Source organism: Amphiprion ocellaris, chromosome 6 (assembly GCF_022539595.1).
Source record: "Amphiprion ocellaris isolate individual 3 ecotype Okinawa chromosome 6, ASM2253959v1, whole genome shotgun sequence".
Taxonomy (NCBI): domain Eukaryota; kingdom Metazoa; phylum Chordata; class Actinopteri; family Pomacentridae; genus Amphiprion; species Amphiprion ocellaris.
This window is the reverse complement of record NC_072771.1, coordinates 2249738-2270235: the sequence shown is the minus strand read 5'-3', so window position 1 is coordinate 2270235 and position 20498 is coordinate 2249738. Positions and strand designations below refer to the sequence as shown.

The following is a 20498-nucleotide window of genomic DNA, read 5'->3' as shown; positions in this document are numbered from 1 at the left end:
GACCATAGTTTACTGAATAAACATCATTTTGAATTGAAGGAGACTTAAAATTTACAATTGAGACCATAAACTCATTAGAAAAATGTTTATTGAGGTAACAAATCCAGTGAGAAGTAGGTTCATTTTCTCATGGACTTTTACAGAATCAGACTTAAGGAGTCGCTGCCTGCAGGCTGTTAGAAAGAATGCAGGTAGAAGACACTGGTTCTGATTTCACTGTACAGACTTGGATGCTACGTTCATATTTGTGTCATTTTTGCTGAGTAGCTATTAGGGCTACCACTAGTACAGATTGTTTAACTTTGTCTAAAACTGTCTCAGTCTGTGGCTAGTCGATAACTGGTGCTAACACTGATAAAGTGACTAGAAACTTGTAGATTCACCACATAAAGTCTTATACAGACAGTCTGTTGGCTCTAATATATCACCCATTGTTTGTGGACTACTGTTTTGAAGGTTTAATTTTGAAATTTGGTCTTCTTTTTTTTTGAAACTGTACCAAACAAGAGTGGATAGGATTTGACTGAGAACTCATAATCTGTTTTATCATCTATTTTCAATGAAATGGAGCCATAATTTACTAAATAAACATCATTTTAAATTGAAGGAGACTTGAAACTTACAATCGAGACCAAAAACTCATTAGAAAAATGTTTATTGAGGTAACAAATCAAGTGAATAGTAATGTCATTTTCTCATGGACTTTTATAAAGTCGTCCCCTGCTGGCTGTTAGAAAGAATGCAGGTCAAAGACATTTCTGCACTGACTTCATTGTCCAGACCTGGATGCTTTATTCATATTCATTTCCTTTTTGCTTAGTTGCTGCTAGTGCTTCCATGATTAATGAGTATTTTGCTTTGTCTAAAACTGTCTCACGGTCTGTGGCTAATCAATAACTGGAGCTGACGCTGTTAACGTGACCAGAAACTCATGGATTCACCACATGAATCTTTAGAATCTGCTCTTCCATACAAAATTAACTCAGTCTGTTGGCTCTACTGTGCTAATTATGCAACATTGACGCACATCAGTTGTCCAGCAGTTTTATCGGACAGCTCCCCGTCATGTTCTTGGCCTCGGGGCTGTTCATTTATTTCCCTTATGTTGCCGTTTGCAGAGAATTATCCGAGCTCTGTGAGGCGTAGAGAGGAATACATCCCCTGTCGGGTCAGATGGGGTAAAAGCTTCGGGTTTAAACCATGCAGTCAGAATAAAACCCCTCCAGCTGTGTCGTGTCGCCGTGCTAGTTCAGTGTGGGGATGTTTTTAATTAAAAAACACTGTGAGAAAGGATGATTTGTTTGAAGCCACGAGGGAACTGGCTTCGTGTTTTTATTGTTATTTTTGCTGTGCGACTCCGGACGGCTGTAGCTGCCGTGCGATTTGTCTGCAAGAGGAAGAAAAAAGGCATTAACGGTAGAACGGAAGTCACCGGGGATGGTGGTTCCTGTTCTATAGTTAATTTGCTCTGTGTTTTGGTCGAGGTCGTCCTGGGTGGTCTTTGTCAGCAGCTGTGTGGGAGTTAACAGGAAGCTCGGAGGATCGTCTGCCTTTTGTTTTATTGCCGCTTTGCATGATAAATTTGCATTTTTGTCGAGGTTTTAATGTCGATGCTGGTTGGTGCGGCCGAAACAAAGCTTCCCATAATAGCTGGATTACAGAGGCTGCGTGGGCGGCCGAGAACCTGAAGTGCTGGTGAGTTTCCTCCACGTACTGAGGCATGCAGGTGACAGAAGAAGAAGAAAGTAGTTGTTCGAGAAGTTGCAAGAATATGGGCAACTGGGAAACGTCACATAAACCTCAGTTTGGCCTCTTTAATTAACCACAGTAGTCTCAGCTTTCTTGGAATTATAGATGTGTCACCTATTGTTTATTACTACTACCTTGAAGCCTCGACTTTGGACCATCTTGGGTTTTCTTGAGTTTTTCTTTGGCTTTCATCTATTTCCTGAGAAATGGGATCATAATTTACAAATAAACATCATTTGGTTATATTCCAATTAAGACCATAAACTCGGTAGGAAAATATTTGCTGAAGTAACAAATCGAGTGAGAAGGAGACTCATTCTCTCATGGACTTCTTCAGAATCAGACTTAAGGAGTCTCCCCCTGCTGGCTGGTGGAAGGAATGCAGGTTGAAGATACTTTGGTTCTGACTTCAATGTCCATGGCTGGATGCTATGTCCATGTTTATATACTTTTTGCTTGGTATCTACTTGGGCTTCCAAAAAATGGATGTCACCCTTTGTTTAGACTGTTGTCTTGGAATTTGACCATCTTGGGTTTCCTGAAACTGGATGTAAAAAGCGAGAACTGTATCTAACTGAGAACTATCATTTGTTTACCTCTAAAAAGGACCATAATTAACTAAAAGAAGACCATTTTGCACTGAAGGAGACTTAACTTGTTTATTTAACAATGGGCACCATGACAAAGACTTCTGTGAGACTTAATGGTGATTTTCCCTCTAGGGATTAATAAATTCTAAGTATAAGTTATGAATTTTTCAGGATGCTTTAGTTTCTTTCTCGTAAACATCTTTCTTGGTACAAAGGATGTGAGTTGAATGTTATCGCGAGTTGTTGAGGACACTAAGATCGATTCAAACCAAAATTAGTAATGTGAAACCTGATCTGGACCACAGTCAAAGTGAAACATGGCATGGTTTGTTTGCAGTGTACCAACTGTAGGAAGATTTATTGGCTAACGACATACATGTCAAAAATCATAGATGAGCTGTAGTACCTGGTTGTTCCACCAGGTGGAGCTTTTACTGTTTAATACTGTAGAGACCAGAGAAGGCGTCACTCAGACTACAGGAAGTTCATGTTGGGAAGCAGTTTAGCAAGTAGAGGGGCACCACGACAAAGACCTCCGTGATGCTTAATGGTGTCCGGCCGGGTTTAGCATATTTTTTGTCACCATTGTTGATTGATTTTCACTCAGTCTGTTTTTTTTTCTTTACAGTGTTTTTGTATTTTAATGTTTGCAATAACTTTAGTTCTTGTGAGATAAAAGTTTCTGGCATTTCTTGGGAAAAGCATCTAATGAGAGACTCAGATTAACATTTTAACAAGAGTTAGGGGCAGATAGATGGAGAGTTTTGGTGAAAGCTTCCCTGAGACATTGCTGAAAACAGTTTTTGGCTCTGATTCAAACCTGAGTCCTCTACAACTGCAAAAACCTTGTTGATATCCAGCCTATAGTGACACAGCTGTAACCTTGACTGTAACCTCTGCAGAGGAAAAATGACAGGAGGGTTTTAAAGAAAGACTTAGAGCAGCTTCCAGTCATTTGTTTTTCCGACTAAATAAGTAAGAAAAATCTTTCCTTGTAGGATTTGAGCGCTACCTGTGTGATTGATCTTCATAATAACGGAACAGAAGCACCGCTCCGTTATCTGGGAAACGCCTCGGATGAGCTCCAAATTGACAGAACGCTGCTGTTTTCTCGACTCGTCCACAATGAAGCACGACGAGGAAGTTCTTCTGAGCTGTTAAATCGCTCAAGAATATCTGTCAAGCCGGTAATCTTTATTGAGCCGTAATGGCGAGAAAAATCCTTCGCCGCTGATTGCTGCTGCTCTCTCAGCAGAATAATTTCCCAGAGCGGTTGTAATTGTGACCGTAATAAGTGGCGAAGATAAGAGTGGAGCTCTTAAAGGCGCCGTTGACATGGATTTCATTACGCGTTGCCATGGTGATGATGGCGGCTAAGATCACTCACAAGCTTTGAAAACTTAAAGACGTGTTCCTGGTTTTATGAAACACTGCTAGAAAGGAGAAAGTGGGAAGAAATCTGGAATAACTGTGGGCATTTCTCTGAGAGACAGTGTCTGACAGACTGTAAAATGAGTGTAGCTCAGTGCTGAATGCAGAGTGAAACCCTGTCAGAGTTTTAAACCTTCCTGCAGGCACAACGAGGCTGAATGCTTCCAGACTTTTGGCTTCATTTGTATTTTTATTCCATCATCACGTCCTCCTGGTTTTCATTTATATGAATAAACAACAGTACATTATCTTATTAATATTAAAGTTATTACATTTGACTTAGTGTCAAGAATTTTTCAAACAATGCGGAGAAATGACAAGATGTGGTTTTGCTTTTGCTGAAGCTTTCAGCCTCCTAATTAGCTTTTTAAAAAAACTGTTGCTGCATCTTTCACTAATTTATAATTTCCAGTAACGCAGCTGAAGGTTTACTGCTCCGTGGTTTCAGTTGAAATTAGAGAAAAACTTATAATATTTGGTCATTTTGTTGGCTGAAATGATGACTGTGGCCGGAAATTCATATTTGTTTACCTTGGCTGGTCTCGGCTGCTTATAGATTGGATTCTTTTGCTTTGTTAAGAAATTTACTTGCTCTAAGTTCTAAATTTTGCATCCATAACAGGGTCAGAATTTGCCTTTGTGGTTTGACTACACACAACAGTAAGCATGATCAGTCCACGTACAGTAAAGGCAACAAATCTGTGTTACTTGACGAAGGATATACATGTCAGTAAATGTGTTGTAAATCAGCTGTAGTACCTGAATGTTCCACCAGGCGGAGTCTCTTGCTGTTTGATACAGACTACAGGAAGCTCATGTTGGCAAGCAGAGAGGCATTGTGGGTGTTTAGCTAGAAAATGGACACCATGACAAAGACTTCTGTGAGACTTATTGGTGTTAAAAGGTTTTTGAGAAACTTTAGGATTCTTTAGTTTCTTTCTCTGAAACAACTTCCTTGCTAGAAATGATGTGATTCAGGTATTATTGTGAGTTCTAAAGAACATAAAGATTGATTCAAACCAAAATTACAGGATTGAAACCTGATCCAGACGTCAGTTGAACTGAACCATGGCTTGGTTTGTTTGCAGTGTAGCAATTATATTAATGTTAGACTAGCTATCCAAATTAACTGATTAAACATATTTTCCCAGATAAGGCAGAAGACAAAGGACATACATGTCAGAAAATGTCTCAATTTCTGAGCTCTCAGTGAAAGCATTGTGGGACTTTTGCTTGTAAAGGGGCACCATGACAAAGACTTCTGTGGTTGTTCATGACCTCCAACCAGAGTTCATGTGTTTAAGACAAACTAGGATTGACTAGGTGAAGTAACTAAGTTATATTTATGGCTAATGTTGTGTGTCTGTTGACTAAAGTACCAATATTTGCATGGGTACTAATGACCGCTGTACTCAATTTATGTTGTAGATTATTGATTTATAACATTATAGATGATCGTTTAAGAAAATAGCTACAAGTTTGCATTCCTAGTTGCCATATTTATGAGTTTTATTGCTTTTTATGGGTCAATATTTCAAATAATAACTTGGTCCCCTCTAGGTATGCAAAATTTAAACAGTTTACCAACTAATAGCTTGTCATGTCCTCAATCAATTATTGATTAGTTAATAAAACACATTTTGCCGTACGCTAATAAAGTTATTTTTAACCATGGACACATAACTTTCTCTGTAGATGATTATGTTGACTAAAGGAATACTGTCTTAGTTCATCTCAACCTTTAATCCATGAGATCCTCTTCGAAGGTATTACCAATCACAGGAATCTTTGTCATGGTGCCCATGGCTAGCCAAACTCCCACAATGCTCTCTGCTTCACAACATGGAATTTATCGTATCCAGGGTGACTGCTTCTTTGTGTAGCTGTAGCATTAAACAGGAAATAAGCTGCAGTCTTCAATTTTAGTAAATAGTAAAAGGCTTCACCTGGTGGCATCTCCAGGTACTACGGCGGATACATTTTCTCGCATGCATGTCCTTCGTCTTCTGCCATATCAGTTTATATAACTTGTATCGATTAAATTTCACATACACTACCGTTCAAAGGTTTGGGGTCACTTAAAAAATGTCCTTCTTTCTGAAAGAAAATCTTTTTTTTCAATGAAGATAACATGAAATGCATGATAAATCCAGTGTAGACATTGTTAATGTGGTAAATGACTATTCTAGGTGTAAACTGCTGATTTATAATGGAATATCTCCATAGGGGTACAGAGGAACATTTCCAGCAACCATCACTCCTGTGTTCTAATGCTACATTGTGTTAGCTAATGGTGTTGAAAGGCTCATTGATGATTAGAAAACCCTTGTGCAGTGATGTTAGCACATGAATAAAAGTGTGAGTTTTCATGGAAAACACGGAATTGTCTGGGTGACCCCAAACCTTTGAAGGGTAGTGTATGAACTGATAGATCTGAAAGCCTGGACCAACCACAAAATGTTTTTCACCTTAGAAACACATCTGGAATTTAGATTTTTTTGTACACAAAGTCAAAGCATCCTTCAGTTTTTCAACAAAAAATCTTTACGCAATTTTAAATCCTGTCCTTTAGTCAGACCTTAAATTAGCATTAAAAGTCATCTGCAAACTCTTTTTTAGTCTTTCTTTATTCCTCTGATCTGTGCAACATCACGGCGTAGTCAAACCATCAAGGTTGACAAATTTCAGAGATCACAAAGGTCAGTAAATAATCTGCGTTATAGAGGAAGTGATCTACACATTAAACAGCAGGCAAATCTCATTTCCCTTCCAGCAGAGAAACCATTTTCCTGTTATTACTCTCACATTGGACGAGCTCCAAAGTTGCCTCATTGTGCTGTTGCTGAATTTTGCTAAGTCACTCCATGAGAAAGTGTCAGCTAATTAAAATGTGCAGCTTCTGTACGTTCGGCTGGAAAACCTTCATCCCAGAAACTCGTGACGGAGGGTCTCGTAAGGACTCCGGCAGTCACGACGGAGTAGGAAAGAAAAGGATTTTTTTAAAGTCTGGATGTAGTTGAGAGTTGATTAGCTGCCACTCAACATTAGGAAGTTGGTAGCTGCAGCCTGCGGAGGGAATAATGAACGGTGTGACATTTGGAGAAAATGTCTCCTCTTCTAAAAATGTCCTTCCAATTCTTGGTGCCGTTGTGCGGCATTATCCACATTCAAATAATCAGATGTCAGCTCACTTCGGTAATATTAAAATGACTTTAATAATCTTATATTTCCGACCATCCCTCTCCCTCTCGCATGCGGTCTTTCACATGTTCATTTCTGCAGAAACATTCAGCGCCGCTCTGGATCTAAATCTCATTAAAAAATAATAAAACTGAAGTTATCTGAGGTGAAACTACAGATTTCAGCTGTTCCATCTTGAATCATCAGGGGCTTCTGCTCGACCATCTCTGATTTACTTGAAACTTTTTCATCATACACTATGGATATGTAAAATGATATCTGTGAAATTTTAGATGGATTTATTGAGTGCTTTCTGAGGTATTTTGGTGAAAAATTGCCCATTTTTAGCAAAATTTTTTTCCTGCACATTGAAATATAAGCCTGTGTTTCTATGACAGTATCTCAGGAACGACTACAGATAAAAACCTGACATTTGCACAGTTATTTCTCATCATGTCACTGATTTAGAAACTGAAATTTTGGACACGTAGCTTCAGTTATATTTGGAGAACCAGAATTGTGTTTTACCCAGATCAGGCTATCTACCAATATTTTTGTTTTTGTGGTACAGCTTGACACATCAGCTATGAAAGTTTTAAAAAAATGACCTTTTTCACTTTTGTGACCAAATATTTAATATTTAAAGTATTCTACATGTTTAGTTTTGTATTATTGTGACATGCAGCTACATGTGGTTCAGAAAATATCACAACTTGACCTCTGCATTATCAACTTTGTGGTTAATCTTAGCTGAAATATTGCATTTTTCATTATGGCTGGTGATGGTTTAACTCACTCTGAATTAGAGACTGATCTACTTGTCCAATATTACACATTCTGAATCAATGATATGATGAGAAATAACTGTAAAAAATTCAGGTTTTTATCTTTAATAGTTGCTGAGATATTGTTGGTCAAACAGTCTCAAATTTCAATGCGACAAAAACTACGAAAAATTAGTCAATAGGAAAGAAAATATCTCGGAAAGGACTTGATAAATCTGTCTAAAATTTATCAGATACCATTTTAAATATGCATAGTGTGTGATGAAAAAGTTTCAAGCAAATCGGAGATGGCTGAGCAGAAACTCCTGATGATTCGAGATGGAACAGACTCAAATTTCAATGCGAGAAAAACCTGCTGAAAGTCTGCAATTTAAAAAAAAAGTTTAGCTCAGAAAACATTTGATATATTAAGAAAAAAATATCTTAGCAAGTATTTATGTTTTGTGCTCTAAAAATTTCAATCAAATCAGAGAAGGCTAAGCGGAAAGTTTCCACGTTTTGTTCTTTGTTGTGAGATGAATCCTCTCTTCTTTTCAACCTCCAGGTGGACCCCATGTTCACGGTCCCAGCTCCCCCAGCTCCAGGCCACCCCGGGGCCCCTGGATCCTCCCTGCCCTCGGCCCCGTCCTTCTCCCCTCTGGCCCTGCCCACTTCCAACCCCAAGCAGCTGGCAGTAAGGACGAGGTCCATCGGCACCAACACCCAGGATGGAGGCGCCTCGGGGGCCCTGGAGGGTGACTCGGCCTGCCTGGGGCCCTGCCAGCCGGGGACCAGCGTCAACCTGGAGGGCATCGTCTGGCACGAGACCGAGGAAGGTAGGCGGAAACTCTGGACTCTAACTGGTAGACACATCACAGACACCTCACAGGAACTGTTTCATAGATAATCTAGACTTATGGTCTTATTAAAGATGGAGGAAACTTGTATTCTCTACATGATGCCAGCAGAGAGCATTGTGGGGGTTTGGCTAGCATAGGGGCACCATGACAAAGACTTCTGTGGTGGTTAGTGACCTCCGACCAGATATCTGAGTGGCGTTCCTAACAGAGCTGATTTTGTGGCGTGAATCATGTGTTTGTTGACTAAAACAGCAATAGATGACAGTTTAGTTTAACAATAAATCCAGAAATTTGCCTTCCTAATGTCGTGCCACAAATTGTGTTCTCTCTTTACGACACTCCCGATTTTTGAGGTCCAACTGGGACATCCCAACAAAATTCTAACTAGTTTAGTAGAAAAGTATGTATTTTACATGGTACTTTTCACTACTGCCAACAGTTTCCATTCCATTCATTCCAACTGGAATGAAAATAAAAGTAAAGTTTTTTTTTGAGGCCAAATGGTTCTGACCATTGGTGGTGCTAATGATGTCCAACCTAAACTACCAGTCTGATTTCTGGTGCTAATACTGAACCAACGGTGACCCGACTGACCTTTAAGGAAAACTCTTTCTCAGGATTCTTAGAGTGCGTCTCCATTAACGAGACCGAGGAAGGAAACTGTGGACGTCTAACTGGTGGACGCGTCACAAACACCTCACAGGAACTGTTTTGTAGAGTCTTACGGTCTCATTATTTCTGGAAATACCGGCCGCTGTGAGTTTTTCTCTTCCAAATGTCTTTCAAAATGTCAACACATCAACCAGAACTAACCACATGACTGGATTTAACTACATTTAAGTAGAAAAATATGTGTTTTACATGATTTGATCTACTGAAAGAGCAGCATTTTCAAGGCTTCAGTTATGCAAAGGATGATGCAAGTGTTTTGTGTCCATGTTTTTAACGGTACATACGCTTCTTTAGGGATGTCTGGAGTTATTTTTTGCCCTCAGTCTGATCTGAATCATTTAATATTTAGTATTTGCTGATACTAAATCCCAATCTGATGCAGTTTTTCTACATAATACACTCCTAGACAGAATAAAATGCTAAAGTTGTAAAAACAGTGCAACATATTCTGTTGTCTTCTTATAAAATGATTCATACATGCATGAAAGTCGATGGTATTCATGACTTTTCCGAAGAACTGATTGATATCGTGATGCACGTAATGGCTTTGTTTACATTTTCGCTGGAGTTCCGACTTAAGTCGATCCATAGGAACAGAGCTTCAGGGATGAGAATTTTCCGCGAATTCCGAGTTTTTTTCCGCGGAAAGTATAATTTTTGTGAATCGTGTAAATCCGTTGAGAAAATTGTAGGGGGGTAGGGGTAGGCAAGCGGCCGGCCGGCCGACGCGTCGCGAGCCGAGGCTTGTGATAGCCGCCCGCCGTGATGGCCATCCCGCCGCCGATATCTTTCGGCAACGCGCATTGCAAAATCAGATACAGCTGTGAGAACGGAAATCGGCATTGCTATCTGTAAACATCACTCGCTATTTATGTTAATGACAACATCTGCCTATTTTCGACAGCAGTTTGGCGCCAGTTTCATCTGATTGTTTCCTTCCACATGTTAAATTTCGCGGATATGCAAGCACACGATATTGTTGAGTTTTGATCATTTCTGGTGCATGGATACGTATAGAAATATTTGTATATAAACTTTTCGATGAAACACAGATGGACTTTTATTTTATTACATTTTTGACCACTGTGGATAAAGCAGCTCACAACATATTTGTGGTAAGGTACTTGATTCTTTGTGTATATTTCAGTTCTTTTAATTCATATATAAACTGTGCCATTCCTTTGAACAACAAAATATTGGGGTATTAATATGTTGTATTAGAATTAAAATGAACAGGGTATAAATATGTTGCATTTAAATGAACAGATTTCTTGAAAGGCATGAAACTCAAAAATTTAATGTACCATAAATGATAATGATCAAGTATCCCCTTGGTAGCCCACCAAATTGGGATATTGTTTTTTTTAAAAAACAGGTGAAATTCATGAAGAAATTAATGGATTTTGGGTGTTGATTGCCTTATATATTCACTGTTAAAAGTCACCAGAGAATGCCATTTCTAAGTGAATTTTACAAAAATTTTCCGTGCCCAAAGTGGGGCGCACCCCCCTTTGAAACCCCCCCATGCACGCTTTGCGTGTATTATGTCTGTCCTTCGGCAGACATTTTCAGAGTTTTTTTTCCATTTGTCATTCTCATCCCTGGAGCTTCAACATAAATCGAGAACATAGTGCATCGAGAACCCTGTGTATTTAAAGTTTTTCTCTTTATGAAAGTAACACCAGAGAATGTCAGACCAATATGGACCAACCAATCGAGACTTTTTTGCACCATTTGTCCCCATTTCACTGTAACTCTGCTTAGACGTAGTGGAAGTTCTGCATTTCAAAATGAAGTCCTGTTAGCGTTAGCGTAGCTTTGATGCTCCCACACCGAGACGGATTGATGCAGTTTGTCTGTAAGCAGAGATGTGAATAAAATCTGGAAACATAAAGTGACTGATCCTGATGCACAGAGTTTCCAGAAATGCAAGATGTGGAAAGACTTTGGTGTCAAATAAAATAGTTTCTTCTACGCTTCAGTAGAATCTGAGCTGCCTGAAACGCCTCAGCAGCTCCTCTAATCTCAGCTGACGAAGACGTCTGAAAAAAAACAAAACAAACTCTCCTTCAGGTTTTATTCCTGCTGTTTGTGAGAGTTTGAGGTTAACCTGCTGATTCACCTCTCCTACTAAACCTCCAGCAGGTTTCCAGTAAATCACCTCTTTTAGTCGTTAAAACTAGAGACGCTGCTGTTTGTGGATCCGTTCGTCTGCATTTAGAAGCTGGATAAGGACAGTTTTTTGATTCGTGATGCCTCCTGTGGAGTAAATATTTCAGCCGCACTGCGTTGTTTGGTATTTTCAGTCAAACAGCAGCTCTAGTTGATGAAATAACATGGAATCTCCTAGCTGTGATTTCAACCCTCGTGTCGTCCTGCAGGTCAAATTGACTCATTTTAAAGTTTAAAAATGTGGGGAGAAAAATATTTTCACAGTGAAACTTCTGATGTCCACATTTTCAGCATTTTTGGGAATTTTTTGAACATTTTTTGGTGGAAAAAAAGAAATGTTTAAAATGTTTCCTAAGAACATTCACATAAAAATCAACCAAAATCCAGCAAATTTCACTGGATTTTGGTTGATTTTTATGTGAATGTTCTTAAAGAAAATATTAGAAGTTTTACTGATATATATGGAATCACTTTAGATATTTTTAGGATTTTTTAAGAAGATTTTTACACATTTTTTGAAAATATTTACAAAATTTTCTCGCCAACTTTGGGGGATTTTTTTAAAATAAAACTTTTAAGAGAAAACTTGAAAGAATTATTGGAATTTTCTTCCTGAAGGTTTTGCAAATTTTCAGAAATTTGGGGAATTTTTTTGCTGAACTTCTGGATTTTTTTCAGACAAGGAAACAATATTTTTTGGTGCCTGTAAATGAAGACAACAGGAAGGTTAAAGATGTGTTGCTGCATTGAACTCTTGTTTATTTTTTGACATTAAAACCGTAAATTTATGAGAAACATTCTTGAATTGTCAGAAAGCTGGTTATGTACTCATCAAATTAATCATAATCTTCATAAATTTCATCAATCTGTGACTAAAATATGTTCAGAAATTATGATAAATATTCAGAGAAACATTTATTTGCTTTACCAGTAATCCCATGTTATTTTCTTTTTTCTCATACATTTACAATTTTATTCAATAGAATATTAGATTTTTTTTCTCATAAATTTGTGACTTTGACCTCAAACTATTAGTTTTTTCCCCATAAAATTGTGATTTTAATCCCCAAAAAATAATTGGTGCATTATTATTCTGATTTTTGATCTTTTGATGCATTAATCTTGAGGTTTTTTAAATGTTTTGGTGCTTTAATATTCTGTTTTTGGACGTTTTAATGCATTAAAAATCAGGTGTTTGACAGAATAGTTGGTAATATTCAGGTTTTTGACATATTGGTGTATTAATCTTGAGTTTTTCTAATGTTTTGGTTCATCAATATTCTGGTTTTTAACATTTTGATATGTTAATTTTCAAATTTTTGTCATTTTAGTGCATTAATATTTGGGTTTTTGATGTTTTGGTGCAAAATTATCCAAGTTTTAAACATTTTTTTGTGCATCAAAATTAAAGTTTTTGACGTACTTCTGCATTAATATTCAGATTTTTGATGTTTTGGTGTGATATTATCTGCATATTGATGCTTTTGTGCCATTATATCCATTTTTTTTTAACACTCTGGTGCTTTAATATTGAGGTTTTTGATGTTTCAATGCATTAAAAATCATTTATTTGACGGAGTAGTTGGTAATATTCTGGTTTGTGATGTTTTGGAGCACTAATGTCCAGATTTGTGATATTTGGTTGATTGAATTTGAGATTTTTGATGTTTTGGTGCCATCATATCCAGTTTTTTGATGTTCTGGAGTTAATATTCAGGTTTTGGACATTTTGGTGGGATAATCATAATTTTAAAAAATGTTTTGATGTATTAATTTATGTTTTTTTTTTTTTTTTTAACATTTTGATGCATTAATCTTGAGTTTGTGTAATGTTTTGGTTCATTTATCCTGAGGTTTGGTGCTGTTTTGGTGCATTGATATTCAGTTTTTTGACATTTTAATGCATTAATTTCCGGGATGTTGATGTTTTGGTGTACTAATATTCAGGTTTCTGACATTTTGGTGCATTAATCTTGAGTTTTTCTAATGTTTTGGTGGATTAATATTCTGGTTTTTGACATTTTGGTGAGTTAATATGTGAGTTTTTTGCCATTTTGGTGGATTAATATTCAGGTCTTTGACGTTTTGGTGCAAAAATATCCAAGTTTTTAAATTTTTTTGTGCATCAAAATTAAGGTTTTTGACGTACTGGTTCGTTAACATTCAGATTTTTGATGTTTTAATGCAGTACTATCCACATTTTTGACATGGTGTGTCAAAATTTAGTTTTTTTTATGTTTTAGTGTGATATTATCTGGATTATTGATGCTTTTGTGTCATCATATCCATGTGTTTTTTACGTTGTGGTGCTTTAGTATTCAGGTTTACAACATTTTAGTTGATCTATCAGTCTATTTCTGACAGTTTAGATGTTTGTTATGGATGCTTTTTACAGTTTTGACCTGTTTATTTTGGATTAACAAAGAAATTAATGCTTCTTTCAGTGATTTTATTCAATGTTATCTGTAACGAAACAGGGAAAAGATTATGGCATCGTGTTTTCAGGTTTCTGTAGGTAAACAAACATCATGTGGATAAAAGAGGTGATAAATGATGTAAAATATGAAGAATTATTAATAAAACACAGAACAGGAGGAGGAGGATTCAAACGTGTTTTTAAACGACTGCAGTAAAGATGGAGGCCGGAGGAAGAGTTTCATCATCATCATCCTCATCATCATCGGATGCACAGGAAAGAGAAAAAACATGGAGACAACCAGAGCCCCGTCGTCACGGCGACGCAGGTTGAATGTTAATTAAGCCGAATGCTAATTGGAGCGACACAAAGGAAGCTTCCTCTTCCTCCTCTTCCTCCTCTTCCTCCTCTTCCTCCCTGCAGGAGAGCATACTCTAATCAAAGCCTGATTAACTAAACCTCTAACTGTCTGTAAATAATTATCAGAGACTAAATCTGCATCCAGTAAACAGAAAATAATCAGAAACAGCTCCTTTAGCCCGTTAGCTCTTAAAGGGACGGTTAGCATTTATATAGTTCAGGTTTTAGACCATAATATTCAAGTTCTGATGCATTCATGTCCATATTTTTGCAGTTTTGGTATTTTTATATGTAGATATTTGATGGTTTGATTGGAAATATTCAGATTTTTGGCATTTTGGTGCATTAATCTTGAGTTTTGTTGTATTAATGTTAATTTTTTTATGTTTTGGTGCAAAAACATCCTTATTTTTAACATTTTGGTGCATCAAAATGAAGGTTTTTGACATATTGGTGCATTTTGGTGCGTTGATCTTGAGATTATTGGATGTTTTGGAGCTATTTTGTTGCATTAATATTCAAGTCTTTGGTGTTTCGGTGCATAAATATTCAGGTTTCTGACATTTTGGTGCATTAATCTTGAGTTTTTGTAATGTTTTGGTCCATTTATCCTGAGGTTTTGTGCTGTTTTGGGTGCATTAATATTCCATTGTTGTGTTAATAATCAGTTTTTTGCCTTTTTTGTGCAACAATATCCACGTTTTTTAACATTTTGGTGCATCAAAATTAAAATTTTTGATGTACTAGTGCAGTAATACCCTTTTTTTGACGTTTTAATGCATTAACAATCAGGTATTTGACAGAGTAGTTGGTAATATTCAGGATTTTGATGCATTAATGTCCAGATTTTTGGTATTTTGGTGCATTGATATTCAGATATCTGATGTTTTGGTTGATAACGTTCAGGTTTTTTATGTTTTGGTGAATTCATTTTCAAGTTTTTGACATTTTAGTGTGGTAATATTCAGGTTTTTGACATGTTGATGTCTTATTTCTGAAGGTCTTTGATGTATTAGTCTATATTTTTTGCTTTGGTACCATAATATTGACGTTTTGGTGCATTCATATTCAGTTTATTTGCATTTTTGTGCATAAACATTCTGCTTTTTGACATTACAATGGATAATATTTAGGTGTTTTGGTGCAATAATGTTGAGTTTTTTATGCTTTGGTGTTTTATCATCCAAGTTTTTGCAATTTGGTTCATCGAAATTCAGTTTTTTTTGTGTTTTATTGGATTTGTTTTTAACTTTTTGACATTTTGGTGCATTAATGTCCAGGATTTTCATGTTTTGGTGCAATATTATCCAAGTTTTTGTCATTTTGGTGCATCAGAGTTTAGTTTCTTTTATGTTTTGGTGAAATAATTTTCTAATTTTTGACATTTTGTAGTGATAATGTTCCGGGTTTTGATGTCATGGTGCAGTACTATCCAGGTTTTTGACATTTAGTTTTTTTATGTTTTGGTGCAATATTATTTGCATTATTGATGCTTTTGTGCCATCATATCCATTTTTCGACGTTTTGGTGCATTAATATTCAGGTTTTTGAAATTTTGTTGTGTTAAATTTCAGGTTTTTAACATTTTGATGAATTGTTATCTGGATGAATGATGCTTTGGTACCATCATATCCGTTTTTTTGATGCTCTAGTGTGTTAATATTCAGGTTTGTAACTTTTTAGTGCATTAATTTCCAGGTTTTTGACAATTTGGAGCATTAATATTCAGGTTTTTGATGTTATGGTGCAATGCTATCCAAGTTTTTGACATTTTGTTGCATCAGATTTTAGTTTTGTTCATGTTTTGGTGCTACATTATTTGGATTATTGATGCCATTGTGCCATTGCATCCAGTTTTTGATGCTCTACTGTGTTAATATTCAGGTTTTTGACATTTCGGTGCATTAATCTTGAGTGTTTTTTAATATTTTGGTGCATTAATATTCAGATTTTTGTTGCTTTGGTGCCATAATATTGATGTTTGTTCTGCTTTGGTGCGTTCACATTCAGTTTATTTGCATTTTAGTTTCTTTTTGTCAAATTCTTGACATTTTGGTGTGTCTAAATGTATTTTTTAATGTTTGGTCCAATATTATCGAGATTACTGATGCTTTTGTGCCATCATATCCATTTTTTGGATGATCTAGTGTGTTAATATTCAGGTTTTTGACATTTTGGTGCATTAATATTCAGAATTTGGACATTTTGATGTGTTAATTTCCAGGTTTTTGACGTTTTGAAGTATTAATATTCGTGTTTGATGCTCTAGTGCGTTAATATTCAGTTTTTTGACATTTTGGTGCATCAGATTTTAGTTCTTTTTATGTTTTGGTGCTAAATTATTTGAATTATTGATGCTTTTGTGCCATTGTATCCAGTTTTTGATGCTCTAGTGTGTTAATATTCAGTTTTTTAACATAGAAATTAAAGCTTTTATCTGTAATTTTGCTAAAGGTGAATTTTACAGCACTATTAATGCTTTATAAACCTGATTTCTGGGAGGTTTCTAGGGAAGAACTGTGTATAAAGGAGACGTCAACTGATGTTTGAAGCAAAGCAGCAGTAAAATATGTGAAGCAGGAAGGAAGCAGCAGCGACTCTGACAGCTGAAATAAACCAAACTGCAGCTAAACTGGCCTCTTTCAGGACAGAAATCAGCTGAGAGAGGAGAGGAACATTCATTTTTAATTCCTCCTCTGGGTTTGGTTGTGATGTTTCTGGAGAACGCGTCGCTTCCCTCCGAGTCACAACAAACATTCAGCTTGTTTGTGAGGCAGAAACCGTGTTTTTCTTTCAAGGAGCTTGAGGAGAAAACAGACTTTGTGAATGTGAGGCATCGCCGCCCACCTCCAGCAGCCTGACGAGACGTCGAGCGTTTGACGGAGTCACGAGGCCTAAAAATAGAAATGGCGTCACGTTTCCGACCCGGCGAGGCTTCAGGCGACCAACAGAAGCTGCTGCTGCTGCTCATCTTTGCGGTTTGTCTGCGCATTTTTAGACGTTTCTGCTCGTTATTGCCGCTTCGTTTAACGAGCATCGGTTTATTTCTTCCTCTCTGCTGCTGGTTCTTCTCATTTTCAGCTGCTTGTGTCTCTGCAGCTGCAAAATAATCCACTTTTGTCCTAATTAATATTCATTTTACATGAAATAAAATGAAAAACTGCTGAAATTCTATCAGTTGGACGTGGAAAATACTCATTAATTAAAATACAGTTTCTAGCTTCAATTTTACATTTTTTTTAGCTTTTTAATGCTTAGTAACAGATATTTACACATGAAAAAACTATTATATTAATGATGTTTGAATAATAAAATACAAATAATCACACATGTTGCTCTTCTGCAGTAAAGTGGCATTATTATTATTTTTATTGTGTAATTTCAATGTAACTCTAGCAAAAAAGAATGTAAAAATGCATGTTAAATTTTCTAAATTAAGCTTCTAATTGTAAGATCACAGAGTTAGATCATATCAAGGATGATTTTTTAGGTATAAACATAAACATAAAAATCTTCTATGTTTAGCCATTTTTAATGTTTAAAAAGTACATCTGCCTTTACAATAAATGTTAAATCACTGTTATTAACTAACTGATTATAATTACAATAATTAGAACCTGTCATAAGTATTTTGGGAGTTTTTAAATGTATTTTTACACAAAAATCTTGTATTTTTGATAAATATTTAATGTAAAATTAAGGGAATTACCTAAAAGCACCATTAATAAATACTTATTGTTAGAATTACAATCATAAAAACTACATTTTATATAATATCAAGTATATGGTGTGTTTTCATGTGTAACTTTACATAAATATCTTGTATATCTGAAGTCATATCAAGTATTCTTGGAGTTTTTAAATGTATTTTACTCAAAAGTCTTTTATTCATGTCATGATGCTGCCACCACCATGCTTCACATCATGATGCTGCCACCACCGTGCTTCACATCATGATGCTGTCACCACCATGCTTCACATCATGATACTGCCACCACCATGCTTCACATCATGATGCTGCCACCACCATGCTTCATATATCATGATGCTGCCGCCACCGTGCTTCACATCATGATGCTGCCACCACCGTGCTTCACATCATGATGCTGCCACCACCGTGCTTCACATCATGATGCTGCCACCACCGTGCTTCACATCATGATGCTGCCACCACCGTGCTTCACATCATGATGCTGCCACCACCGTGCTTCACATCATGATGCTGCCACCACCGTGCTTCACATCATGATGCTTTACTTCACCTCTAACTGTATAGTGATTTCTCTTCTTGGCCAGATCTTCGGTGAAATATTTTTGATAGATTTTTAATGTTTAAAACTCTCTCCATCTTTAAAATTAATGTATTTACTTTAAAACACCGTTAATAAACTCTTCATAGATCATTTTCTTCATTGTATTTTTGCATTTGACATGTAAATTCCTTTTTTATAATTTTATTTATATGTTTGTTTTGCAAAAATGCAGAAAAAATCTGTAAAATTACTGATTTATTTATGTTTTTTCCACTTCATACCTGAAACTAACCATTAGTTTCTTCATCATATAATCTGCTGATCTGGGTTTTGTGTTTTATTGTCTGCTGGAGTTACATTTCTAGAGATATTTAACCCTGAAGAAGTTTTTTTGCGACCCAAATAACAAATAAGCAACAGATTCCTCTCAGAGTTCATAAGCATGTTTTATCAGCTGTTTAAGCTGTGAGTTGTTTCTAATCACATCCATCCAGTTTATTATCTGCAGGTTTGACTTCCTCTGGTTTATCTGTAAAGGTGACGGCCGTCAGACGTAATTGAAGAGTGAGGAGTTGTGTGCTGCAGTTGAACCTCGTTTCAAAGCTGTAATGCGTCCAAAATTTGATTTGCTGCTGGCGCATTGCAAAAACGGAGGTTAATGGTTTTCAAATGTCAGCCTGAGAGCGCGGCGTTGATTTCAGACGACTAAAGGGGCTTCAGATTAGAGTTTAAACCTTGAAGACTAAACATTTCTCTCCGGCAGAAACCTGACAGGAATGTAAGACTCCACTTTCTGACTAGCCGAGGCGGCAACAAACAGTCGGAACCACTTTGAGCCTCTTAAAAGCTGAACTCCGTCCTTCAGCTTTTCATTTCCAGATTGTTAACTGCAGACGTCTACTCATCACAGTCACCTTTTTTTCTCCTCTTTCAGGTGCTGCTTTTTATGTTGTCTTTTATCGTTTGTTACACATTCCTCATTAGACACGAACGAACAAAGACGAGAGTTTCTGCAGCTCCATAAAAGACTGAGAAAGAGGTGAAATAGAGGCGAAATAGAGGAAAAATAGAGGAAAACTAGAGGTGAAATAGAGGAAAACTAGAGGTGAAATAGAGGAAAAATAGAGGTGAAATAGACAGTCAAACAGGGTCAATGCTGGAAAATAACTCGTCTTTTAAATAAAACAACAAATCTGTCCACACACTTGTATCTCTGGAGCCCAAATTCAGCATTTTAAGCTTATTTCACATAAAAAATCTGTTTGTATGCACGAATATAGTCACAAAACATTAATTTCTCATTGGCCACCTTCACGAGTCCCTTCAGAGGAGTCATAGGTGTCTTGGTGGCCTCCCTAAATGGTGCGATGGGGGTCCAAGTTCTGTATTTTAAGATTTTATCTCATTAAAAAAAGAAAAATCTTCAAAACATTAATTTCTTAATAGCCATCTTTCCGTAACCCATTTAGAGGAGTCATAGGTGTCTTGATGGCCTCCATAACTGGTTCTATGGGAGTCAAAATCCTGCTTGAAGCCCATTTTCAGATCTTATGTCCTGTAAAAAAGTGTTAGCATTCAAGAAAAATGCCGCAAATAGTCATATGTGTCTTGGTGGCCTCTGTAACTGGCTGTATGAGTGTCAAAATTCTGCATTTTAAGGTCATATTTCATATAAAGAATGCATTTGTTTCAAAGATAAAAGCTGCAAAACATTAATTTATTGGTAGCCATCTTCCTGTAACTACTTCAGCAGAGTCATAGCTGTCTTGGTGGCCTCCATAACTGGTTCAATAAGAACAATAAAACACAAACTCTGCACAAAACCCTACAAAAACTGTTCGCATTCAAGAAAAAAAATCTGCAAATAGTCATATGTGTCTTGGTGGCCTCCCTCACTAGTCTCTTTCTTGTGACTCCTTCAGAGGACTCATAGAAGTCTTGGTGACCTCCATAGCTAGTTCAATGAGAACAATAAAACACAAACTCTGCACAAAACCCTACAAAAATTGTTCGCATTCAAGAAAAAAAATCTGCAAATAGTCATATGTGTC

General features: G+C 36.6%; 1 protein-coding gene across 3 annotated transcripts in view; it reads left to right on the top strand.

The window, feature by feature from the left end:
* znf608 (zinc finger protein 608) overlaps positions 1–20498 on the top strand; it is a 90450-nt gene that overhangs the window by 41544 nt on the left and 28408 nt on the right. For all 3 annotated transcript variants that reach the window (XM_055011449.1, XM_055011450.1, XM_055011451.1), the window contains one exon: positions 8280–8550. In XM_055011449.1, the coding sequence (XP_054867424.1) occupies positions 8280–8550 (271 nt within the window). The remainder of the gene's footprint in view (positions 1–8279; positions 8551–20498) is intronic.